The sequence below is a fragment of the Fusarium redolens genome, assembly GCF_020744475.1.
Source record: "Fusarium redolens strain MPI-CAGE-AT-0023 chromosome Unknown BKA55scaffold_11, whole genome shotgun sequence".
Lineage (NCBI taxonomy): Eukaryota > Fungi > Ascomycota > Sordariomycetes > Hypocreales > Nectriaceae > Fusarium > Fusarium redolens.
Window position 1 is genome coordinate 1,278,153 of NW_025763674.1, and position 24,671 is coordinate 1,302,823.

The following is a 24,671-nucleotide window of genomic DNA, read 5'->3' on the forward strand; positions in this document are numbered from 1 at the left end:
AAGGGGTTCAACAAAGTAGGAGCAGAGTGAATGAGAACAGATGACTGAGGGAGATGAAAGGATGAAAGAAGAGTGACAGAACTGGGAGAATGCGAGCCTTGATATTTGTTTTGGCATGTGGATAGCGCACCAACAGCAATAATCGCTCATCATTTCCTGGACTGTTCACTTTAAGCGACTCATAATGGTTGGCTGATGTATTTCGTATAAGAGCCTCCATAATAAAAGTACAATCCTCAGATCATAGCTCAGCTCCTCCATCAAAGCAGGACTAGTAACTTTTCTCTTTTCTCGATCCCTTTTCTCCACAGAACCTGAATCAAGAGGCGTAGAAACCCTAAAAGCCGGTGTCGATAAACGAGAAGAATGTGGAGGCTGTTTAGCGTGCGCCCTCCTCGGTGTCATGATGTTAGACTGGCCCTACGGAGTGTCCCAATACGGTGGCTGAGATCACCAACTTGATCTCCAATGCGTTTACGATTGGCCTTTTCTGAAGCATGAGCGTATACAGCTGCAGGTAACCATCTGCACTGCCTCGATAGCAATAAGCAAGCTGTTTACGCTTAACCCAGTAATCCTGGAGCTATGACGCTGAGGGATCGTGGGGAGTCTGCTGCAAGTCTTGGAAGTGTCTTGGTTCCTCGTGCAGGGTTGACTCAATATGCAGGGCACGAGTGAGGGAATATCGAGACGAGATAACATTGGACGAAGTCCTTAGCTGAGGAGGCGCAGCGTCGATCGTTCTAGGTAATCCGGTTCGGCATGTCCCTGAGCTGGGTAAGCTGTGGCGTATGCAGCAAAGGCACAATGTGATCAATGCACTCCCGATGACAGAATTAAGCATTGGCAGGTAGGGGCTAAGAGAAAACAAGCCTTTTCGTTCCGAGCAAGTGGGTGTATGGACTGCAGCAAATGTAACATGATCCAGGTTTTGTCAGCCAACCCCTCCCTCTAGCCGGAATCTGGCAGCTCGCTAGCAGCGAGAAAAGAAAGCCTGGATGAAATGAGGTATCCGAGATGAGACACTACCTTAGTAACGGGCGCAGCTGGCAGCCCACTCACGTTGGATGGTTTTCAGAGGCTCGATTTACGACGTCTTGGCTTTGGGAGACAAGCTTTTTAGCGCCGGGTCCTAGCGTTCAGGGCCCCCGCCAGTGCAACATTACCGTCTTTCTCGCAAGCCACTTGATGTTGGACAGAGAGAGTATTGCTAAGTATTGTATATCATGATATAAGAATAATCGCAATATTCAACATGCTATTCAGCTTGTTCAGGGTACATTGGTAAGTGGAAAGAGATGTAGTTTTGTGGCAAAGCACGATTAGCTTCTCGATGAGCCAGGACGCGGCAGTGCGTCAATGCAGACTCCCTGGTGTGACTTGGGAAAGGTCATTTCTTGATCCTTTGCAAGCGTGAAAAAGGTCATAGGGTGCAAACAAAGAGGGGAATTGGCCCTGTTGGTGGATGATGAGGGATTTATCTTAGTCGTGGATTTCTTTACGAGGGCCGCCAGGTACCGTCTTGTCGTTTTCGAGCATGAACAATAGGGCTGTAGACTACCCCAGTACAAGGCGCTGTTAGCTCGCGTGGGCTAGCATTTAATCCCCGACCCTCCTTGATGAGAACGCGCTATCCAAATTCAGGTCAGATTCGGCGGCCTCCAGCCAGCTCCATAAAATTCCACTTTGCGCAGAATCACAGACAAAGGCCAATCTTGAAGGGGCTCCTCTCACAAATCGCAATGCTCTAGAGCGTAATAGTTATGCAATATGGGCTGTTGGAAGGCAATGAGGTTTTAACGCCAATTAAGACAGTCTCAACCGAAAGAGATAAGCTTCTAGGGGATCATCAAGTCTGCTGAGTGTCAACTATCAAAGGACAGTCGGTGAATTGGCATATGCGGTCTCTGGTCATGACTCGATCCAGGATTAGCTTAGTGCTTTCGGAATCGCCCTGAGATGGAGCTTTTAGACCGTCCTTGCCAACCTGATCATCCAAAGGACATGTGCGATGAAGTGGTTGCTTGGTAAATTACTCCCTCCCTCGCAGGTCTAGGGTAATGCGTTCCGAGATTTTCAACAAAATAACATTCCAGGAAACGCCAACATCGATCAGCCACCTTTTAAATACTAATATAAACCAATATCGATGCTTTTTCGTGATAATTTGTCTAGCAGCATCCTCACTTTTCCCATGAGCAGCCTCAATCATTTTGTAAGCGCGTTGCATTCAGTGCCAGCTCCATCGCATGCTGCCGCGTTGCACTGCATGTCGTTATCGATAAGCGATCTCTCATTGTCGAAATGCCATAGGTGACGTCACATCATAATGCTCATCCTCTCCATCACCAGCTTCACATGATGAGAATACAAAAGGTGCACTCTCGCCCTCAACGTTTCCGTTAAACTCTGCCACCCCGCGGGATTTGGGGTCCGTTGTAGATCTAGCCAATCCCAACCCTCAATTGCTCATTAGGTTACCCCCAAAACTCCTCCTCCCCCCCACGGCGGGGCTCCTCCGGCCTCGGCTTCAACGTAAAAGACGAGATATGATTGGCCTCTTGAAGAAGTACGGCCTTCTTTCCGATGTCATCATGTTCCCCATCATGCGCTCATCTCCACGCATCGGCATCCGTACATATACCTCCCGCTCCCTGCAAACCTCTCTCTCACCAAGATTCATCTCCTCATACTCCCATAACCTGCCCGCCATGAAGCTCCTCTACCCAACATCCCTCAAACTCGACGTCCAGAGCCTCGAGGGCTTCTCCGTCGACCTCTTCCCCTACGACGTAAAGAAGACCATCCCCGAAGAGCACGTCGATGCCGAAATCCTCGTAACTTGGACAAACACCCCCGAGAACCTAAAAGACGCCGCAAAGCGCCTCACAAACCTCCAATGGATCCAATCCCTCGCCGCTGGCCCCAATGATGTTTTGGGTGCCGGGTTTGACGCCTCCAAGATTAAAATCACAACGGGTTCGGGACTGCATGATCACACTGTCGCTGAGCATGCGCTGGGTCTGCTGCTCAACGCCGCGCGTCGCTTCTACGAGATGCGCGATTATCAACTTCAGGGAAAATGGCCCGGTCATCTCGGTGGTCCTCAGCCCGATAGACCTAAGGACGCATTTACTACACTGCGCGATGCACGTGTTCTCATCTGGGGCTTCGGCAACATTGCAAAGACCCTCACCCCGCAGCTCATCGGTCTCGGCGCCGAAGTTCGGGGCATTGCGCGCCGAAAGGGTGTCCGCAACGGAATTGAAGTCTACAGCGAAGACGATCTCGACAAGCTCCTCCCCGAGACCGACGCCCTCGTCATGATTCTTCCCGGGTCTGACTCCACGCGTCATGTTCTCAACGCTCAGCGCTTAAAGCAATTGCCCAACCACGCGTGGGTCGTCAACGTGGGGCGCGGTACATCGGTTGATGAGGATGCTCTTGTTGATGCACTTGAGAAGGGAGAGATTGGTGGTGCGGCGCTGGATGTCTTTGAGACTGAGCCGCTTCCTGAGCCGAGTAGGATCTGGAAGGCTCCTAATACTATTGTGTCGCCGCATGCTGCTGGTGGAAGACCTCAGGGTGCGGAAGGGCTTATCGCTGATAACCTAAGACGGTTTAGGGCGAAGCAGGAGTTGAAGAACCTCATTTAAAATAGAATAGAGAATAAAATTAAATACTTCAAACTATCCATGATCAATATTGAGTGAAACTTTGGTCACCAGAGCCTGCATTCAGTAGACAAAAGCTCGAGGTCCAATTGACGAGGGCATTCGCAATAACGTTGCGACCCCACTTTTCCGCCATTATGAAGCAATTCGCAGGCAGTTTTTACGTTGGCATGACATGTCTTTATGAAATATCGTGAGCTACATCAGATAAGCCGATGCGCGTAATATTCTTGAATATGAGAAAGCGCGTCACTGGATAGTGTAGATAGGCTCCAAACGAGCCGTTTGTTGAGCTTGAATCGGCGTGATCGACTAGATATGAGTGATAGAAAAGAAGAGGTACAAAGTGGCTCAGTTGTAGTCACAACCGTGCGAGTCAGAGTTTGTTGGTACCATAGTAAATAAGCACGTAAGACATCAGAAGTGGCAAGCAGAAAGTTTTGAGTGATCGGCCGATCTATTGATTATGAAAAAGAAACTAAAAGCGAACTGCAAGTCTACATAAAACGAATGTCTAGTACAAGTTCAAATCACCATCTTGATACCCCCAGCTGAGATACCATGCTCCCCTGTAAGTTTTCGTGCTGTGTCGGGACCAACTCAGGTTCCAACAAGGTAAAGGTTGAAAATCAAGCAACCTTCAGTGTTCCTCATGGCAGTATCTGTGAGGAGTTGGCGCTTAGTTGTGCTTCTGCTCGTTGTTGGCGGCGTTGTTGTTGTTGTTGTTGGCAGCAGTCTTAGCCTTATCAGCAGTCTGAGCCTGCTCCTTGCCGTCGCTCTTGTTATCAGTCTTGGTGCTGCTCTTGTTGTCGGCCTGCTTCTCAGAAGGAGCCTGTCCACGGGGCTCATCATGAGTAGGAGCAGTAGTAGGAACCTTGGCAGCAGAACACCCCTTAGCAAAGACATAAAGCTCATCATCACGACGAGGAATCTTAGACGGAGCAACATTGTAAAGCTTGCACACAGGCGCAGAAGCATCAGCAGGGAGACCAAACAAGAAGCTCTGGCAAGAAGCCTGAGCATCACAAGCATCCTGGCACTTCTCCGCCGTCTTGACACTAGGCGTAGCAAAAGGCTGGATCTTGCTGTTACTAGCACCAGTAGGCGCAGCGTTGCAAACAAGATCCCTCGCAGCCTTGCTCTTCACCTCACCACGAGGCTTATCCTGCGTAGGCTTCGTGTTGGGAACAGCCTTGTCAGAGCACGCCTTGTCAAAGACATACAGGTTGTTTCCCTGGTTAGGAACCTGAGCTGCAGGAACAGAGTAGAGCTTGCAGGTGGGAGCTTTGGCGTTGGCGGGAAGGCCGAAGATGAAGCTCTTGCAGGAAGAGTTGGCGGAGCAGAGCTTCTGGCAGGCTTGGGCGGTGGAAGCGGTTGGGGAGGATAGGGGTTGGATTTTGGCGTTGGTGGTGGCGGAGGGGGCGATGTTGCATTGCTGCGAGCGGGTGTCGAAGGGATGGGCGAGGATGGCGGTGGCCATTGAGGCGGTGAGAATGGCGATGGTGGTCTTCATGATGAAAGATGGTAAACTTGAAAGTTGAAGTTGAAGTAGAAGAGTGAGTTGAAAGAGTGTGTGAAGTTGCTTGGAAGAAGTGATTGTTGTGTTGGTGAGTGAAAGTCTGGTCTTGTCGGGATTTGATGACTCCTTTATACCTGTTGAGTCGATCATATTCATGGATCTCAGGAGCGACGCATTGTCCCGCAATGTAGACAACTGCTCATGACCGCGTCAGCCATTTTCGTAACGACTTGAAGATCAGACGCATTGGCCTGCTGGAGTTTGCAGCTTCACACAGTCTCGATGGCCATGTCGCTGAAGGCTGGAGTCAGGTCCACATCATGCATGAAAAGAGAGTCTCTTCTTTTCGTGTCGCGCTTACGTGCCCCGTTTCAAGACTCGAATTCACTTCAAGATGTATGTTCCAGAGTTACATGGCACAGAAAGTATAATCCTGGGGCGAAGTCAGTAGGAGTCTCCTGATTCACAGCATCTTGTGTTCTCTGTGATAGTCCCAATTGATTAAATGCCGTTACTTCACTGTAAGATATGTTTACCATCATTTAAATTCGATAAAGACTCTCGAAAATCATCGTCAGTCATCAGTAGCCATGCTTCCCATGCTTAGATCCCTGAACCATTCGCCGTACGGGAAGTTCCGTCGTTCTTCGCGCCTTGCAAGACCTGGTGGCTGGGTAGCAAGCAAGCATTGAGCCGATCCCCCACATGCCGTCTAAGCAAATCTCCATTTACATCGGAACCCAGGAGGCTCACGAATTCGGTAGGTTTGCGCTAAAAGCTTGTCGTGGGTTGGCTTGCAGTAGCTCCATGTATCATACTGTAGCGATGAATCGTGGCTGAGGCTCTGAAAAAGAAAATATCCAAGCTATGAATAGAATTGGGCTATTATCCGTTCTAAGACCTGATCATTGTCTTGTTCATGATAATTCATTATTGGCCAATTCGGTCACTTACAACACTCGAGGTCGGATACATAGCGAGACATCACTGTATAGACAGTATGCTCCACTAGTATCAGCCTTGTTGCTAAGCATACATCCAAATCTTCATAAACACTGGCCATTAATTAAGAGCTACCGGGTAGTTGGGAAGTGAGCTTTGCATGTTGTTCTCCTTGTATTGTGTGGCTGTGCACTGGTCTTTGTTTGATCCACTTGATATGAAACGGCCAGTGTTCAACTACTGCATACAGTGCGCCCCAGAAAACGTTTCAACCGCCTGCATAAACATCCACGTCATTGGTACCGAAGCTCAACAACCTGGTCCGATTTACGGATCCTCGCCTCTCCGGTTTCTATTCTTACTTTTACTGACAGGATGGCTCTTGGTTGGATCATGACACCCAATGAACAGGTCAGCAAATGACCATAGCTGTGTTGTTTCCTCGACGTCCCATCCCACTTCCCGCACCGACATTAGCTTCAACGACAAGCTTTCGGATATAAATGGATATCGGCACTTTTCTCCATAGAGGCCCTTCTATTGGTTTCGGCTAAAACGGAAGAAACATTTTGCCGATCTTACTGCCTTCAAAGTCCTTCGCCAGAAAGGGGCATGGATGATAACAGCGGGAAAAGGTTTGTGATCGGGACCTCAATAAAGGAAGCTAAGAGTGGCTGGAGGTTTCAAAGTCAATTTAAGGAGAAACTTAGAAGAAATATTAAAAGAAAGCTTACGAATTTGAAGAGTGAAATCAGTGGAAGCTGAGTGAAAGTTGCGTATGGTCAGAGTAGAAGCTTGCATGAATCTGAATCAATAGTTCATAATAGAGCCCATAATGATTCTACAATCTGTTTGCAACTGTGAATAATGCATTATTGGGCGTGTATGTAAGAAAACTCATACATGTATCTTCACCGGCGAAATGGCCAATTTCGGGAACGAGACCAACATCCGAATGGATAATGACACGATCAAACGAGCGCTTCCGAGCTACTCGTGAGCAGCACCGGTCGATACGGAATCTCCTGGAAGTCAAGCCAAAAGGGTTATCTAGCTGGTTGGAGATAGAGAGAAGTACCGTCATAGATGTCGAATGTAACCTATCACGAAGGGCGGGCTGGACGTGATTTGAATTCAGACAATACCTTTTTTTCATTGTGCCAGGGCCCTTGTTTCGCGAGCCGACGAGATGCTCATTGAAAACGAACCTCAAGTCTCGATAAGGGTAACGCAAATTAGCTGTCTTCCCGTTTGCCGCCATGACCTCGGGTATGAATCCCAAAGCTCAGCCAGCCACAAGACCTTAACCATCTACATAGAAGCTACATCACGGAACTCTTGAACCTGGTCCCGTCTGAAGATGCTCCTTTCCCACATCACGGTCATCAATTGGAAGATTTTGAGCCTTAGCTCTCAGACTATCGATTTCATATTCATGCAGACCTGCATGTTGAGGGGAATTGTACGCCAAATAGCGTGACAGACGCGTCACTGACAAAGAACTCCTCTCAGCTGCATAATCGTACTAAGCTAAGGAACTTGAGTGTTTCCAAGATAAATACTTGGCTATCCTCCCATCAACTTCACAGTTTTCTCATCATCGCATCAAACATTCTAAACAACCACTCTCGTTCATCTTCAACACACTCTTTCAACCACATTCTTTTATCTTTCTCCAATTCTTCAACAGACTCAGTCACCATGAAGTACTCTCTCACTCTCCTCTCCATGTCCATGGCCTCAGCCATGGCAAGCCCTTTTGCCTCCAACACCCAAAAGTGCAACATCGCCCCCAGCGCCTCCACCAACCGCAAGGTTCAACCTTACCATACCGGCAAGGCTGATACCGCCATCGACTGCCAGACCTTCTGTGCCTCCGATGACTTCTGCAAGAGCTTTGCCTTCGGTCTCGTCAAGGGTTCTTCGCACCCAAGCTGTCTTCTCTTCAAGGTCTCAGCTGCCGAAGTTCCTGCTCGCAAGGATGGTCTTCACGTCTTTGACAAGCAGTGTGCTGCTGATCGTGTTCCCACTTCTGCACCTACCACTGCTCAGCCTTGGGGTACTGTTCCCAAGAAGGTTCTTGTTCGACGATCTTTGAAGTGCAACTGTGCTGCTTCAGGTTCTGCGAGCAGTGATGTTGAGCCTTTCAAGACTACTACTGCTGCTACTGCCAAGGACTGCCAGGCTCTTGCTGAAGCGGATTCTTCTTGCCAGAGCTTCCTTTATGGCCTTCCTAGCGGATCAAGCACTCCTGTTTGCAAGCTTTACAAGGTTGCGGCTGCCAAGGTTCCTGCTCGTGGCGACACCCTCTTTGTCTTTGACAAGGGCTGCTCTTCTAAGCAGGTTCCTACTACTCCTCCTACTGAGGATGCTCCCCGCGGTCTTGTCGATACTGCCAAGGCTACCAGAATCCAGAACCCTGCGCCCAAGGCCACCAAGGCTGCTGAGGTGAAGGGTGAGAAGCAAGTGAACAACGACGCTTACAAGGTTTCTAACCCCAAGCCCAAGACTACCAAGGTCCAGAAGTCCAAGGCTAAGGCTACCAAGGTCGCCAAGGTCGAGGATGACAACACTCAGTATGCTCAGGTTGGTGATGACTCTGTCAAGCACCAGGCCAAGGTTACCAAGGTTGAGAACAAGCAGCCCAAGGCTACCAAGGTCGCCAAGGTCGACAATGAGAAGGTCCAACAGAACCAGGATGACAAGTCTAGCAAGACTCAGGCCAAGAACACCAAGGTTGACAGCAACAAGCAGCCCAAGGCTACTAAGGTCCAGAACAAGAAGCCTCAGGCCACCAAGGCTGCCAAGGTTGAGAACAAAGACGACTCCAAGAACACCAACTACAATGTCAACCAGGGCAACAACGAGGACAAGAACGTCAAGGCCGACAGCCCCAAGACCCTCGCTACCAAGGTCCGCAACAACGAGCATCAAGCCACCAAGGCCCAGGCCGTTGAGCACCAGGCTACCCAGGCCAACCAGGCTGAGGGTAAGAAGTCTGCTTGCAAGACTACCAAAGGTTCTGCTGCTCAACCCAAGATCACCCAGGCTTAGAGTGCACTACTGTGAGGAGGAATTGGCTTTGTCAAGGTGGTTCTGTTGAAGAGCCTTCATTTCTTTCTCGGTCTTCGTCTCTTGGGACATCATCTGGCTTCATTGCTCCGCCTTTTCGTTAATACCAGATCCTGGAGCTACGATAGGTTCTGTTCCTGTTGACAATCATTTTCCTTTCGTATCTATCTGCTTCATCTTCTGTACTCTTATAATGTTTACATAGATTCGAGCTATATAGTCTTTCAATAACATACATTTCCTTTCCTCACTCGAAGCGCTTTTGACAGAAAAATTTGATCATTATACATTAATTTGGGATGAAGATGCACTTGCACAGTGGGCAATCAACATGATGTTCCTTGAACCAAGAGTCCAGGCATCTCGTATGGAACACGTGCTCGCATGTCAACCGGCGTACATCTTCCTCATCTGCGAGAGCCTCTAGACAAACAGCACTTTATGGAAATCGATGTTAGCTTGAGCTCAACTTTGCAACATCTTTAACATACCATATCTCTGCCAGACTGACTTCCGTTGAGCTCACGCTTGATTGCTTTCTAACATCCTTGTATTTGATAGATGGATTCGCTCGGTTTAACGTCTGTAGGTTATGTCGCTCTATAGGTGTTCGTTGTCTTGGTGGCACACGAATGACGGTCGTTCGAGGATGTCGACGGGTATTACAGCTTCGGAACTTTAACAGTATACTTTGCTAGTCAGCGTCAACTCGCAGGCCGGTCAGTGCAGCCTACATGATGATGGTTACTATAGCGAGAGTCCCACCAAATAAGAACCAGGGTAGGTGCACGCTCGAAGCCCTGTCATCATAGCTTTTAGCCTCTAGCCCATACTTCCGGATATGTTTCGTAGGCGACGAGTTCATTGGAGCACTTACATCGAGGGCCCTTCCTTCACATGCGAATATTTGCAAAACTCGACCACATTCACGACCCGATTTCGGTCAACATGCCTCGGTTAAACCAATTTCCGAATCAATCAATCGTCGGATGAAAGAGGCGGATATTTAAAGCCGAGCTGTTTCCTCAAAACATTGGCATTTGTCTTTTGCCTGTTCAGAGCAGTGAGAGATGTGAACGACAGGCACAACAACAAAGATTAAGAAGGGCGAGGACAAAGAGAAGGCTCTTGTTCAAGAACCATGCTGAATTGATATGGACATTGTCCATCTTTCAAGGGATGCCCAGATAATATCCAACACACAAGACCAGCCAAGCACAGTAGCACTTTTTTGCACTGCCACTCTCCTCCCTCGCTAAACCCAACCCGGAATCTAACCACCAGCCAAGAACCCATCGCATAACGTCGTCATCGCCCTTCAAAACCCCCGAAATAACTGAAAATAAACGATATAAACCCCGAGATCGCCCCTTGACGCGTATATAACATCTCGTCTAGAACACGAATTATTGTTTCAGGATACCACTGTGTGCACATCGCAAGGGATGTTAATCTACATATAAGAAAACATGACTGGGTTCGTCGTAAAAATGTGGATCGCCAAGTTTACTCCTGATGATGCCAAGTCGGCTTTGTTCAAGTTATCCGGTAGTTGCGTACACGCGGTGAACAAATTTTCTCACTTAACAATAACAAATCAGTCACATAGTACTCAGCATTAAGGTTTAAGCATACTAATCAACTCTAGGGGCTGGTCAACTTTATCTGACACCTCACCCCAACCTGTCCTTGTCTCCTCATCATCATGGGTCTTGACTTTGGTCAGGCGATTGGCACTGCTTGTGCAACATTCGCCATCACCAATGTCGACGACATTTTTGTTCTCGTCGCGTTTTTCGCCGAGTCTACGACGAGTCGCTCGCTTACGCCTGTCAAGATCACTATTGGACAATATGTTGGTTTTACGGTTATTGTTGCCGTGAGTATGATTGGCTTTGGCGCGTCTTTACTCATTCCCGCCGAACCAATTGGATTTCTCGGTCTCTTACCAATATTGCTGGGTATATGGTGGATTCTTGGTTTTGTTTTCAACAAGGATGAAGATGAGGGGGAGTCTTTGGATGAAGAGTTGACGACTGCCGATGGATTTAAGAGTGTTTTCAAGGTCGCTTCTATTACTGTCATGAATGGAGCGGACAACATCAGCACGTACATTCCTCTCTTTGCAGAAGCAAAAGCAGCAGAACTTGCGATATATATCGTCGTTTACTACATCATGCTCGGCTTATGGTGCCTCGCTGCATATTTCATCATGCGACAAAAGCATATTCTACGCATCGCCCAGAAATATGCTCGCAGGTTGGTGCCGTTCTTCTATGTTGGCCTCGGAATCTTCATCATCGTCAACTCGGAGTGTTATCCTTGGGCTATTGAAGAGATTGATGATGACATCGCTTCGCATCCTGGCAAGATCGTCATGGGAGTTACAACTGCTGGTCTGTTGGCCATCTGCATTAGTATGATGCTTTGGAGGAAGTTAAGCCAGAGATCAGAAGAGGTTCTCGTCGATGATGCCTCGTCTGCTGCCGATGATCAACGGGGGTCACAAGAAGGAGGGCGAGACACAGAACAACAAGGTGGAGAACATTCTGAAGTCATCAGAGACGAAGGTAAGGCCACATACTCTCTTTTTTACTGATACTAGAAGCTAACTGGCAATCAACTAGGTGAGGTCGATGGTCCTACGAGCAAAACCGGGGCACATGTCAAGAATGTCCCTGTTGACATTCCCAGGGAGGGAGGATCAGCGGTATGAGGAGCATAACAGACTCGACAGACCAAGAGACCACTCTAGCGGGGAGCAGCACCTGGCCTGATATCGAATTATTTTTAATAGTAATTATGTTCCGCAACACTATCGTCCGTCTATGGTAAGTAGATGACTTGTCAAGCCGTTCGATTTGCCAAGTCTCGAGAGTGAATGAACTCACTACAGCGACCGACGGAATGAACTTGAACTCAATGAGCTTCGTTTTATGTACTGAGGCGAGACCCCCCTCTCGGCAAGGCACGGGACTGCTTTCATTTGTTTCGACTTCATCGCATCCGCCGATCTCTTCGCTTTGATGCCAGGTCGTTGTGGATGGATGCGAGTCTGAGCGTCGGACTCAATCGACCAACTCATGCTTTCGGTTGCGAGCTCTACGAGGATTCTTTTCCACGAATATTGCTTCGAGATGTGAAAGATAACATGGCCTAGGAAACTGGGATCGAGGTCGCAGGTATGATCTCGAGATCGTTGCCTCCCCCATCTGACTCTCCGCATTGAAAGAAAATATTCCAGAACTACGAATCGATGCTTTTATCTCCTAAACTGCTAACCTTGGAGGTCTAGAATCAGACACCTGACAGGCATCTTACTCGCCGATTAGCCGAGTTCGTCATCCCCTGGCAGCGTTGGCGAATCAGAATTAACAATGATATGTCGTTGGGCAGAACTATCACTTCCAATCACCCGACTATGCTGAAACAATAAAGAAGCTTTGAGGCCCGATTAATAGTATGTGACACTACGTCCGTCGATCTATCACCCTTCAGGCTGAATCATGACATAGTATCCGGTGCTTACACCGCTTTTCATCCCATTTTCCGACTCCAAATTTTCAACTATCCAACTGCAGACTGTAATCCTTTTTGACATATCAGAACCTCATTCATTGGATAACAATATGGCTGCATCGAGCAAGAGCCCAGAGAGTATCGCTGAACTCCGTTCGAGCGAAATACCAGTCCCATGGTGTGACGAGTTTGAGAAGATGATAAGCGGCATGAAGTTAGTCTCGCCAACTCCGCAAGGAAGCATCTCTAACATGCGCTCGTAGCTTTAACACTGGCAACGCACAAGAAATGATGGACTACAAATTAGCTACAAAGAAGAAACTACTATCCTTCAATGATGAAAGTATTCCAGAAGGCAGCACCCTCGCCTCATTAAAGTCAAGACGCATGGCAGTAGCAAAAGATATGTTTGGAAAACTAGGCCAGGACGTCACCATCGAGCCCCCATTCTTTCTCCTCTGGGGATGCAACATCTTCATCGGAAACGGCGTCTACATGAACAGAGAGTACGTCTAACCCTGCACCCAATATCTCATCTCACTCACAATCAACTCCCAGGGTATCCATCCATGACAACGCCCTTGTTACCATCGGAGATGGTGTGCTTATAGGTCCTGGAGTTTGTATCTGTCCAGGTACCCACGCTGCGGACATGCATAGCAGGAGAGAAGCGCAGGGGACGTCTTTTGCTCTGCCGATTCGTATAGAGGCAGATTGTTGGATAGGAGCTCGAGCTACGATTTTGCCGGGCGTTACTATAGGGAGAGGAGCGACTGTGGCGGCGGGGGCCGTTGTTATTAAGGATGTTGAGGCGGAAACGTTGGTGGGAGGTGTTCCGGCGAGGTTTATTCGGAGTTTGAAGGGTGTCTCGACATGAGAAGCGATCGCATTGGTATTATGAGACGAAACTCAAGCGACATGTGACCTGCCACGGATTGCCGCTTTTATGGCCTCTCCGCTCGCTGGCTCAACTTCGGCTCAGCTGTTCATCAGCCCCCTCAGCTCTAATCACCCCTTTGGCTAAGCGGCAGCCCAGTGCCGCTCCTGTTCCCATTTCTGGGCCCTCAACCTCTTTGCACCCCACTGTAGGATCGTCGTGATCCGGATGATCCTTTGTGATGGATCCTGGCGCCCTAAGGGGGAAGCTAGCGGAAAGTGCCGCACAGGGGCGCCCCCCAGTCTTTCGCGCGAACCGATAGATCACATCGGCCTCCGGGGCTAGGACCAAGAACTTGTAAAACAGCCTTCCTCACCTTGGGTGGGTGGTCGAGTCTTGGCGTGTTGTGGCTTGCACTACTATACGGCCATTCGTCTCCGCGCTCTAGCAAAAACTCAAAAGAGCCGTCTCTTCTCAGTACATATCATTGCCTTCGTCTCGCAGCGGGGGGCAGCCGTGTGTGACCTTCGTGGTGCAATCAAATGGAACACTAACCAGCCACATCATATCTCTGCTCCATGTTAGGGACTTCTTGTTCATGCGCCCGTAATTGCGCAGTTCTGGGAAGTTCCGGGTCCAATGCACCGTTCAAACAGCCTATCTTTCTACCAGGCCGTATAGCGTCCGCACGTAGTCGAACAGTATTAGAGCATGACTAGATTTCCCAGTTCAATCTAACGCTTTATACAGTGGCCGTGTAAGCAGAAACCACGTCGAGTCAGTCAAGAAGGATTGATGGACTTTAATTCCAGCCTCAGGCTCCGAACGATCGCCCAAAGCATCTTAGATAAGAGATCTATGAGTGGTTATAGCTCTCAAATTATCTCTCACTCTCCGTCTATTATTTCCCCACCTTTCAAATAAAGCATTCGCAACTATGGAGGACCGACGACCTATGATCCTCGGGCTAAATATCGCATTAATGCTTCTTTCGATCCTCGCTATTGCGGCGAGACTTTCCACCCGGGCATTCATTGTTAAGAAAATTGGACCCGATGACGGTTGGTGCTCTTGTACCATTGCTTCCAAATGGCGTATTGATAATTATACAGTTCTGATTGCGATTGCATTTCTTTTTGGCCTGGCACTCTCGACACTCTATATGCTCTGTAGGTCGTTTTAGCTTTGATAACTTCACCTCAGTCTTTACTAACGTAAAACCAGCAACAAGATATGGAGAAGGACTCCATATTAAATACCTGCGACCCGAGAATGTGCCAACATACACTCGGGTCATGTTGTCGTCAGGCGTGAGTTAACCACATTCGCTCTGTACTTCCGGGATTAGCACTAACAAGTGAGCAGTTAATTTACGGACTCTGTCAGATGTTTATTAAGCTATCCTACCTCACCCTTTACCTGCGCATCGCCCCTCATAAGACCTACCGACTGGCTTTATACGTCTCGATGGTCCTGGTCTTTGCCTTTGGCATTTCCACTTCGCTGGTACCTATGTTGTTATGTTTGCCTTTCGAGAAACTCTGGCAACCAGATATCCCAGGCCAGTGCATCGACATAAACGCATTTTATATGTTTAATACGACCACAAATATAGTCTTTAATATTGCCATCTACATCATGCCAATACAGATCCTCTGGCATCTAAATCGTAAGTAGACAGATATTGGTGGCGAATGCAATATTGACCATTTTAACAGTACCCAAAAGACAGCGGATGGGATTGGTATTGGTGTTTGCAGTGGGTTTTATGTAAGTGTCTTCTCGGCCAAGTCAGTAGGTGAGTTGCCATGAGTCCTAACGGCAAGAAGTGTTCTAGTTGCAAGTGTCTTCCGCCTGGTAACTCTTGTGCGTTTGTTATATTCCCCAAATTGCAAGTCTCTTCCTAGCCTTCCCAAACTTAAAAGCTGATCGTGGATCTAGACCGCGGAGATAATACCTGTAAGGAAACTTCAACCTGCCTTTGAATACCTGCTGACAGTTACCTAGGGACGACTGTGCGCCCCCATTGACACATGTTTACTCCATTGCCTGGTTTTAACTGAGATCTTAGGTTGAATCATTAAACTGGTCATCTGTAGAAATCCATCTCGCCCTCGTCTTATCTTGCACCGTGGCATTTAAGATACTGATTCAGAGATTCCTTCCAGGTGTTCTTAAGAGAACTTCTCGGCCAACAAAGAACATCATCTCTCGAGGCTGGCCACGCCGTGCCAAGCACGGTGAAGATTACGTGCTCCAGTCTGTCGGCCACAATGAGTCGCGCGCCAACATTGCCACAAGGGGGGATTCCAACGAAGCTGATGAAATTGGAAGTCAGAACCCAATTGTCGAAGATATGGAGATGGCCGGAGCTAAGGGGGCAACCTCGTGTCGCTCTTTGAATTTGAGCATAGATGACCAGGTTGGTAGCAGGCAGTTGCCCGCGGAGCAGGGCGGCTGGTAGTGTAACTTTGGTCCGGGCAAGCAGTCTAGAAGTCTGTTGGATACAGTGACTTGCGCACAAAGAATCGTACCCCGCTATCATCACCGCGCTGTCGGTGTGTCTCGCATTCGGGAAACGGTCCTTGGCTCAGGAGGTGTTAGGATTGGTCACTGCAATAGCGCTATAAGGCTCTATAAGCAGCTGTAAGCACCACTGTAATTGCTACAATAGCAGTTATTGCCTACTCTTTTACCCTGTGGCGTAGTGGCGAGGTGCAACCGTTACATTTGGCCTAATAACATTAACTTAGATCTAGTATTATCTATTAGTTGAAGGACTACGGAGTATTGCTACTACTAATAGAAAGGTATTATATTAACGTATCCTATATTATCTTATAGGTTAATTACTAGGAGGATACTTACTTGGCTTTAGATTCTAGACTTCCTTAAGCTAAAAGAGTAGACTATAATAGTTCTTATATTGCCTCTCAAATCACCGCTTTAGAAACACTCCCTTTAAGCCACCTTCTGCTCTACTAACACATTGTGTTACACTATAAGCACAAAATCAGATGTATTTAATATTTAAACTACTTATATCTAAAAGTAACTAAAGTAGCCTGGCCGCTTGCCCTTATTTGGGATAGAGTTAGTATATATAATAGCAGAAGGCCTAGCATATTAATATTATAATTCCTTGGGCAGTGTTATTATAAATTAGTTAGAATATAAATTACTCTAGTAAACTAATCCTACTAAAGTAAAGAATATAGTAAGAGATAATCTTATAAGGGGGTATAAAACTAGGCTTTATCTTAAAACTAAGGCATTACTATAATCTATAATCTTAAAAATAGGCCCCCTCACCTCACTTAGCCCCTTACTTAGCCTACCTTAGCTCTAGGTCTTAAAACCCTAGCCCTTACTTAGCAGCAGCTCAGCCTAAAGCGGCAAGAACTTAGCTCTAGGAATAGAAGTGGATTTTAGTATGCTTAAGTTTCGTCTCTAAGTAATATGATATATCACTTTGAAAAGTCAAGCTGTCGCTTATACGTGGATGTGTTATCAGAAACGGACCGCATTGATATCACTAATCTTGTCTTGGCTTGACCTAAACGCCATGCTTATTTGCATCAACCTCCACTCACTGATGGCTGTACTCGATTTATGCACCCACCACAGCGCCAGCAACCTCCCCAACAACTTCGTCAATAATCTTCTTCAACTCCTTCGAAACCACCGCGGAAAACAGCACCATAACCACAAAGAACTCATCCCCCTGCACATAAACACTAACTTCCTTCTCCCCAAATCTCGTCCAACCCGCACTCCCATACTTAGCCACCTTATTCGCATTCTGATCATACAACTCAAATCCCGTTCCAGTTATCTGATTGACCTTCCACTTAAACTTCCCCATATTTGTCTGGAACCCCCAACTTCCTGTCATGCTGCTATTCTTAATTACCATTGGTTGATTAAACACCGACATGTCGATGCGTGATGTGCTGAGATGCATTTTAGCTGATGCTATTATGTTTTCGGGGGTGGCGGGGCCACGATGCATTAGGAGGCTAGAGCTGCTAGGACGTTTGTAGATTGTGTACAAGGGGGGAGATTCTTTTGGTGCATTGGAGGGGAGGATGGAGAGGAGGTTGTCATCCTGGGGGTGTGGACGGATGGTGAAGACTTGAGAACCATTGGAAGAAGAGCCTTGGGGGCTGGATGATCCGTATAACACTTTGTTGAGTAGTTTCTCCATGTCGATTCTTAAGGTTATGATCGGTTTGTACTGACTGTTGTCTTCTTTGCTGGGGGAGCTGAACAAGCCAAGACGTCGGTGAGGGACTCATTGTCATTTTATGTTGAGTCATTCCAGGCATGTCAAAAGTACAAGCTTATATCGTATCCCGTAAAGGTGAATATGTTGCGACAGAGGTTGTAATCATGATCTTAGTGCACAGCCCTGTTGGTGGCAAGGTAAGCTGATTGGTTAGGCGTTTAACGTGCATTAAATTCCGACGCGGAACTGAGACAAATGACGACTACTTCCGCTGTCACCAAGGGTGCTTTCCGCGATGATATCTTCGTAGACGCACTGGTATTTCTTTATCTAGCCTCAGCTCCATGGCTGTAGCTATTAGATCATTCCTTGTAAAACTCTGTTCTTGCGTAGCGGACAGCGTTCAGTCTTGAGGTTTTCATACTTGACTGGATAATTACCCAGCCTATCAAGATTTACAAATTGCATACAGTAGTGAGAAGGCGAAAGATCATCACTGCAGCTCATCGTACAAGGCTGAGCATTTCTGTCAGAAGCGCTGATCTCGGGATAATAAAGACGTGTATGCCTAGGATCAACAACCCTCAATCATCTAATTCGCCAAAACACCAAATAAGCAACGTTAGGCTCATTAAATTTCGGACAGAACGGTCAAATCATATACAAGTACTCAATCTCACTCACTTGCTTCCTTTTTAAAACATGCCAATCTCGTGGCTCATCCCATAGCCTCAATACCCCCACTATTCCAAATCAAGTAAAATGGCGCGCTCCGTCATCTTCCAAGTGGAGACAACGTGTGAGATCCTTCCAAGGCTGAACCAAGCTTACATCTTGACTTCTCAACAGCTTGCGGGGCCTTTAACTATCCCGGGTTCAAGCCCATTCTCCATTCACGGAAGCCGCATCTCAATCTTATCTCTTTTGGGTGAAATACACCGCTGTGAACGAACAATGCCTGGCGTTCCATCTTACAAAGGCTGCGATGCTTGTCGAAAGCAAAAGAAAAAGGTAAGAGTCGGTGTTTTGATGGAGATGAACTTCATTAACGAGAATAGTGTGATAAAGCTCAACCGAGATGCGCGAGATGTGAAAGGCTTGATATTCCGTGCATCAACGTTGGCAAACAGCGCTACAAGTTCAAAGTCCAAACCCTCCAACCTGGAGACAGCATCAGTCTCCAAAGCATCGACACAGAAGATGACACTACGAGTTCAAGTTCACGATCTTCAAAATCGCCTATTTCTTTCACCCAAGCTCTGATCAAAGTTCCTTACAACAAAACAACAATGGTCACACAAACCCTTGTTTCGCGGTTAGAAATTACGGACTTGCGATACGATATTACCTGCTATGGAGACTTTCTTCGACATATCCCTGCGAGGTTGGGAAGGAATGAAGCCCTTGATGCTTCGGCTGATGCATTGGCTACGACGTTTTCTACACTGCATCGACCGCAGGGATATCAAACTGTTGATGCGCTTACGAAGTATGTTAAAGCGATAAGTTCGTTGAGATTATGCTTGGAGGATCCTGCGAAGGCGAGGATGCCTGAGACTATGTGTTCGGTGTATCTGATTATGATCTGCCAGGTAAGTGAATCAGTATCTGATTTGAATAGTGACTGTGTTGACAGTTTTAGGGCTGGTTAGGAAGAGATGATGATCCGACGACGAGTCACGGCCAAGGTCTGGCATATCTTCTTAAAGCAGCGGCGCGAGAGAATTGGAAAGCCGGTTTCGAAACAGACATGCTCCTGACGTTCTGCGTTCCAGTCGTAAGTTTCCATCAAAGCTCTCGGCTACATTCAAATATTATCAATGGATATCAAACTAACATCCCCAGATCATAGAAAGCATATCAAACCCCAAGGTCAGGCTAGAAAAATGGTTCTGGGACATGCTCGACAACTTCAAAAAGAACAACCCCCCCTCAACGCCCGAAAGCGCAAAAGCACAACAAGAGGGCCAAGACGCAGGTGGAATCCCCAGTCTATCCATCCGAAACCTAGGCCGCCTCCCAGACTTCATCAACGACCCTGAACTCCACCGCATGGAAATAACATGCGCATACCACAGACTCTGCCGCGACCTACGCAAACTCTCCCAAATCGTCAAAGCCGTAACATGGGCGCCCGGCTTCTCCCCAACGCCAATGCAACTCCGCCTCTCGCGCTCCTACAACTCCGCGTACTCCGTGCTCCTAACAGTCCTCGTAATAATCGGCCAACTAATGCAAGCCTTTGACCCCTACAATCTCGCTTTAGTTGGAGAATCAGCTTTATGTTCATCAGAGATAGTTTCTCTCGCGCACCGAATAAGTCAGTACAGACCTTTGGGCGCAAGCCATGTTCCGTTGACGTTGGCTATTGCGTGGGCTGCTACGGATGAGCCAGGGATGAAGAGGCAGTTGGAGCTGACGTTGGAGGAGTATCAGCAGGACTGGACTGTTACGCAGTGGATGAAGGTTGGGTATTGGTGGACAGATAAGTTTTCGGAGTTGAGGGGGAGATTGGCGCCGAGGATGTCGCAGGAGGAGGAGGAGATGTTGATTAGGATGGGGGAGGGGGTGGATCTGAAGGGGAAGCAATCTGCTGATGAGTGTTGTGTTATGTAGAAGCTAGTCTTGTTGCCTTATCATCAGAGATACTTAAGAAGAAAGCAGGCCCTTTCTCCTTTGCGGGTCCAAGTCCGCTTGAATTCTTGACTCAACCCAAACATGTTCCAGAATCTGGTGATAATTTCGGACCTGTAGTGTCTTTTGGATGAAGCATCGATTGCATCCTCGGGGAACACTTTTAACCAGCGACTGTCCGGGGGATGTCATATCTCAAGGCCGCAGCTATCTTAGAATAGCGGCGAATAGATCTAAAACCGATAGCCTTATCACCCGAGTCAGCCAAAGATAACTATCAACGAGCACGTGTTCGCTCACGGCTATCTGAACTACTCCCGGACCGACAACCTGTCAGTTCAAATCCAGACTAACTCCACCACTTCAGAGCCCCTTTCATCCGGATCCGCAACATCTTATCCAAATTCCTACTAGGCAATCTTCCAAATCTCAAAAACCCCACAGATACAAATAGTCGCGGAGGAGCCTAGCGTTTTGATCCGGTTGCATTCTTCCACCAAGAGCACGCCGATCATCGGAATTGCGCCGGGGATGCGGGCATCAAAGCTTACCCGTCTCGGAGCTAGTTAAGGAGATGGCGGAATCAGCATTGATAACCCGTTCGAAGCTATTCTTCGTTGGTGTAAGTTAAGTTTGGGGGGCCTGACTCGTTTAACCTTGGCACGCCAAAGATGTCATACGAGAAGCGGTAGACTAAGCCCAAGACAGGCTGCTTAGGCTTAGCACGAGAACCCCTCAAACGTGCAGTGATTGAGGCATGGCTGGAAAATGAATACTTGTGACAAAAGCTTGTTGATATCGCTTCTGGTGCTATAGGCACGATTCTATCTATACGGGCAAATTATACATCGCTGGGTATCTGATCCAGGCGTTACCCAAATCATCAAACATTAAAAACAAAAATGACACAAATGGTCGCCCATCCAAATCTATACTCCGTGATAAACCTTGACAACACCGGCAGCCGATCTTTCGGAGCTAGTCTCTACATCATCGGTCCGTATGCTGTCCTTGCTACGGCTCATCAACTCATCAGGAATACACCCCACCGGTCCTCTCCTGTCCTCAGGACCAGCATCTTCACTCGTGATTTGAATCTCGTGCTTAGCGTAGATCTTGAGCGGTAGAGCGTATGTGGCGTTGATCTCTTCCTCGCTGTCGACCTGGTGCAAGTTATGCTCCGCGCGGACTTGGGAGCGCACGACGGAGCGATGGTTGGTGAAGTTTGAGCGGTATGCTTTGGAGGGGTTGTTTGTGCTCTTGCCGTATGTTGAGCCGCTGAATGAGCCGAGCTTGAAGATGCGGCGGAGGAGGGTCCAGATGTAGGGAAGGTTGGCGGTTATGATGGCGGTGGAGGATTCGCGGATGTACCAGAAAGTCCAGTTTGAGCCGAAGGGTTCGTTGAAACTGTAGAACTTGTTGAGGATGGCGGAGAGGATCTGCGCGTGTTAGTTTGGGTTTCAGGTGGGTTGAATGTGTAGTTAAACATACAGTGAAGGCACCCAATGCAAAGACACCAATGAGAACAGCCTTTCGCTTCAATGGGAGCTGGGACTTGAGAAAGATTGGCATTGGGATGAGAATGATCATGATATCGGATGTAATGTTGATGACGGCGTTGGTGATGAGATGGTTCGTCGCAGCAGAACATTGAGCTGTGAACGTTAGTAAGGTTCAATTGAGCATGAGCATTGATGCAACATACTGTTCTTTGGAGGAACAGCCCAGTACTGGTTAAACGGACGACACCAAACACCAAGGTACAAGATCTCCATGATGACGAAACCAGCAGTGACATAGGCGGCGACAAACTTGACAGCCAGATTCTGACTCAAACTCATTCTGCAATTGTTAGATTCGTAATTGAGCATCGGGACGAGCGACGTACGTGAGGCGGTTGTACATGAGCAACAAGCAGTACTTCATGAGCCAAATGGTGACAATCTGCATCTGTTCAACGACCAAGACCCATTTCGATCCGTACTCTCTCGTTCTAATCTCTTCGGCGTCGAGGATGACGTGTTCGCTGGGATCGATGAGGTTACTGCTCGTTTGCGAAATAATCGACATGCCGACCATTAACACGGTATCGGTGAACTGTAACAATTAGACATTGCGCTGGTGTGTTGGTTGTGATGGTGACGCACCATTGCTACTATCATCAGGTAATCCTCAACTTGTAGCTTCTTGAGAGAACCCAGTAACATCCGTCGTGATATCCTGTACCAGGGTCAGTTTAAACCCAATTGATCCTTCGTGGATGTGTCTTACATTCTCGCAATGACAATTATCCACGATAGACTATACCAAGTCCATATCTCAGCCTCGAACGCCGTCATTTTGTCGGTCGCACGGAATTAAATTCTCTACAAATCGGCTTCGTCTCGGTGGTACAGATCAAACGTGGTACGACGGGATTTCGTAGGGCGTTTGTCAATTCGACGTGGAAGGGCTGTCGAGGATGCAACGGCGCATGACTTGGTCTGAATGAGACACTGGAAATAAAAGAAAGACGACGCAACACAACACAACACAAGCAACGCGGGGGTGGGTTAAAGGGGGGGAATGGAAACCAAGAGCTTGGGTTAGTTTTTATGATTTCCTCCGAAGGTGGAGTTTTTGAGATTTGGGAATGGAAATCGTCTCAGGGGATCGGGGGACAATCCAGTTCTTTAGGTTGGTCTAGAGCTGGCATTAGTCCCGGTTTTACGCCACTGATTCTCAGCATCGTTGGACCGAAAACAGCGGGTGTCATCGGTCCTTCGAAGGCAAATTAGCTAGGATGAGGCTCTGATTCGTTATCATCCTTGTCTCAATTCAGTGGGAACGAGCTGCACGATCGAAGGAATGACAATGCAGTTTTGCCACGTTTTGGGAGTCGATTGTGATTCAAATGCTTGCGACCAAGACGCAGAGCAAGGGACCCCTTGATCAAGCTGAGCCAGTAGATCAGTTACGTCTAGGACACCACCCAAACAAAACCCTGCCTGGACAGGCCTGACAAGCCCTGGAGGAATGGAAGCGCTCTTTTTTCCTTCGGTGGCGAACTAAACTGCGACAGTGGCGCACAGCCTTCGCGTAACGTCTTCCTTATCCATTCCTCTCAACGGACCATGGCCGCTGACCCTGTTTTTTATCTCCCCGAATAAGTTAGACGCCGATTTCCAGTGGGCTCATGGCTTCCAATAGACTTTGCTAGTTCCCCTTGCCAAGCAACCGATCGCGTGGGCACCAGGGGACTTGACTCGTTGATCACTCCATGAAGCCCTCCCCCCCAAGGGAAGATTGAGCCGGATCGTCAGTAACGAATTGTCTCAGCTCCTCTGTCACTGCGCTTATCTTGAAAGTCAAGACCGAGTTATCCGGGCCAAGATTAGAACCAACCAAATTGATGGTCGCGATAATTACTGCTTCTAGTGAATCTAGTCCTGTCAAAGATGAGCACAGATGCTGAAAGCTCTCCCCACTTGCCGAATGAGGCATCTCGAATTGCGTGACTCGTGGGAGGCTTTTTACTCTTTTCTTTTTATTTGAAGAGTGACATGTCTCTTTTCGATTCAGTTTCTTTCATCAAAGCGTTCGCCTCTATGCAAGCCTCTTTTTTAGTTATCGATTCTGGGTAAATGTTACCTGCTCTTTAGCTCCTAGACCTTGGCTTTTCGGCTGCAGTCTTGGCTTTTAACACGTGGGTATCGGTAAACGATAACCGACCACCTCAAGTTCCCCGATATTATTCCCCTGAACTATTGCATTACCTTCTCAATAATTTTGTGCCTATTCCATCCGGGGTAAGATTCATAGTCTCCGCGATAGCCAAGCAATGGGCTTTATATGGTGGGTTATAAGGTGATTCGGTCTCCGGAGATGATTCCGGATTTACCTTAGCGAATGGCCCCCCGTATAACTTCTCTCCACTGCGGGAGGCAGCCTTAAGAGGGAGGTGATAATTGACGAAGGGTCGAGACTGGGTAACTTGTAACATGTTATGCGACGATTGCTGATTGATATTACGTACAGTAGTCAATGATCGTTGCAGGGTAGTTTTGAGTCTGGGGCATGCAAGACACCAAAAAAGCAATGCCTAATATTCCTTCTAGAATAATAAGCGGCGCAGTAGAAACCCAGTCAAAAAGCAAATGTCAGCTGTAGCGTATAAGCAGTGTCTTTTATATCCGTGGTTGGGGTCATTTGTCAGATTTTACAGAG

General features: G+C 47.8%; 11 protein-coding genes across 11 annotated transcripts; 6 read left to right on the forward strand and 5 right to left on the reverse strand.

Annotated features, from left to right (window-relative positions):
- Positions 1–156: 156 nt before the first annotated feature.
- BKA55DRAFT_573924 (uncharacterized protein) lies at positions 157–989 on the reverse strand. Its single transcript, XM_046193252.1, has one exon. It carries the CDS (start codon positions 842–844, stop codon positions 584–586), a length of 261 nt encoding a protein of 86 aa, XP_046047666.1. The 5' UTR covers positions 845–989; the 3' UTR covers positions 157–583.
- Positions 990–2,594: 1,605 nt separating this feature from the next.
- BKA55DRAFT_595563 (D-isomer specific 2-hydroxyacid dehydrogenase) lies at positions 2,595–3,656 on the forward strand (the record flags this gene model as incomplete). The annotated part of the gene is made up of 1 exon (XM_046195823.1): positions 2,595–3,656. The coding sequence occupies one exon, from the start codon at positions 2,595–2,597 to the stop codon at positions 3,654–3,656; it is 1,062 nt and encodes a 353-aa protein (XP_046047667.1).
- A 697-nt stretch (positions 3,657–4,353) lies between these two features.
- Positions 4,354–5,187, reverse strand: BKA55DRAFT_516619 (uncharacterized protein; the record flags this gene model as incomplete). Its single annotated transcript, XM_046188099.1, has 1 exon — positions 4,354–5,187. One exon carries the CDS (start codon positions 5,185–5,187, stop codon positions 4,354–4,356), a length of 834 nt encoding a protein of 277 aa, XP_046047668.1.
- Positions 5,188–7,836: 2,649 nt separating this feature from the next.
- Positions 7,837–9,189, forward strand: BKA55DRAFT_541346 (uncharacterized protein; the record flags this gene model as incomplete). The annotated part of the gene is made up of 1 exon (XM_046190371.1): positions 7,837–9,189. The coding sequence occupies one exon, from the start codon at positions 7,837–7,839 to the stop codon at positions 9,187–9,189; it is 1,353 nt and encodes a 450-aa protein (XP_046047669.1).
- A 243-nt stretch (positions 9,190–9,432) lies between these two features.
- On the reverse strand, positions 9,433–10,195 carry BKA55DRAFT_85105 (uncharacterized protein). Its single transcript, XM_046201659.1, has 4 exons — positions 10,085–10,195; positions 9,942–10,007; positions 9,699–9,896; positions 9,433–9,644 (listed from the first exon to the last, which is right to left on the reverse strand). Coding segments are annotated over exons 1-4 (414 nt in total). The 5' UTR covers positions 10,087–10,195; the 3' UTR covers positions 9,433–9,496.
- Positions 10,196–10,912: 717 nt separating this feature from the next.
- On the forward strand, positions 10,913–11,923 carry BKA55DRAFT_516283 (cadmium resistance transporter-domain-containing protein; the record flags this gene model as incomplete). The annotated part of the gene is made up of 2 exons (XM_046188076.1): positions 10,913–11,777; positions 11,835–11,923. 2 exons carry the CDS (start codon positions 10,913–10,915, stop codon positions 11,921–11,923), a joined length of 954 nt encoding a protein of 317 aa, XP_046047671.1.
- Positions 11,924–12,836: 913 nt separating this feature from the next.
- BKA55DRAFT_595567 (trimeric LpxA-like protein) lies at positions 12,837–13,603 on the forward strand (the record flags this gene model as incomplete). The annotated part of the gene is made up of 3 exons (XM_046195824.1): positions 12,837–12,940; positions 12,990–13,232; positions 13,285–13,603. The coding sequence occupies 3 exons, from the start codon at positions 12,837–12,839 to the stop codon at positions 13,601–13,603; spliced, it is 666 nt and encodes a 221-aa protein (XP_046047672.1).
- A 937-nt stretch (positions 13,604–14,540) lies between these two features.
- BKA55DRAFT_692251 (uncharacterized protein) lies at positions 14,541–16,067 on the forward strand (the record flags this gene model as incomplete). The annotated part of the gene is made up of 9 exons (XM_046199755.1): positions 14,541–14,664; positions 14,716–14,772; positions 14,828–14,913; positions 14,969–15,272; positions 15,322–15,373; positions 15,433–15,473; positions 15,545–15,562; positions 15,611–15,618; positions 15,675–16,067. The coding sequence occupies 9 exons, from the start codon at positions 14,541–14,543 to the stop codon at positions 16,065–16,067; spliced, it is 1,083 nt and encodes a 360-aa protein (XP_046047673.1).
- A 1,146-nt stretch (positions 16,068–17,213) lies between these two features.
- BKA55DRAFT_516249 (uncharacterized protein) lies at positions 17,214–17,810 on the reverse strand (the record flags this gene model as incomplete). The annotated part of the gene is made up of 1 exon (XM_046188071.1): positions 17,214–17,810. One exon carries the CDS (start codon positions 17,808–17,810, stop codon positions 17,214–17,216), a length of 597 nt encoding a protein of 198 aa, XP_046047674.1.
- A 975-nt stretch (positions 17,811–18,785) lies between these two features.
- Positions 18,786–20,447, forward strand: BKA55DRAFT_515867 (uncharacterized protein; the record flags this gene model as incomplete). Its single annotated transcript, XM_046188042.1, has 4 exons — positions 18,786–18,842; positions 18,890–19,423; positions 19,474–19,608; positions 19,677–20,447. The coding sequence occupies 4 exons, from the start codon at positions 18,786–18,788 to the stop codon at positions 20,445–20,447; spliced, it is 1,497 nt and encodes a 498-aa protein (XP_046047675.1).
- A 492-nt stretch (positions 20,448–20,939) lies between these two features.
- Positions 20,940–23,116, reverse strand: BKA55DRAFT_85175 (uncharacterized protein). The gene is made up of 6 exons (XM_046201660.1): positions 22,737–23,116; positions 22,613–22,685; positions 22,354–22,562; positions 22,171–22,307; positions 21,957–22,120; positions 20,940–21,904 (listed from the first exon to the last, which is right to left on the reverse strand). The coding sequence occupies exons 1-6, from the start codon at positions 22,802–22,804 to the stop codon at positions 21,395–21,397; spliced, it is 1,161 nt and encodes a 386-aa protein (XP_046047676.1). The 5' UTR covers positions 22,805–23,116; the 3' UTR covers positions 20,940–21,394.
- Positions 23,117–24,671: the final 1,555 nt, after the last annotated feature.

Bases quoted from the DNA above. Each gene is read 5' to 3' on its own strand.
- BKA55DRAFT_573924 (XM_046193252.1), bottom strand. From the start codon at position 844: ATGCTTAATTCTGTCATCGGGAGTGCATTGATCACATTGTGCCTTTGC.
- BKA55DRAFT_85105 (XM_046201659.1), bottom strand. The intron at 9,897-9,941 runs GTAGGCTGCACT...TGACTAGCAAAG, and splicing joins GCTATAGTAACCATCATCAT to TATACTGTTAAAGTTCCGAA. The intron at 9,645-9,698 runs GTATGTTAAAGA...ATTTCCATAAAG, and splicing joins GTCAGTCTGGCAGAGATATG to TGCTGTTTGTCTAGAGGCTC.
- BKA55DRAFT_85175 (XM_046201660.1), bottom strand. From the start codon at position 22,804: ATGACGGCGTTCGAGGCTGAGATATGGACTTGGTATAGTCTATCGTGG. The intron at 22,686-22,736 runs GTAAGACACATC...ACCCTGGTACAG, and splicing joins ATAATTGTCATTGCGAGAAT to GATATCACGACGGATGTTAC. The intron at 22,563-22,612 runs GTGCGTCACCAT...TAATTGTTACAG, and splicing joins ACCTGATGATAGTAGCAATG to TTCACCGATACCGTGTTAAT.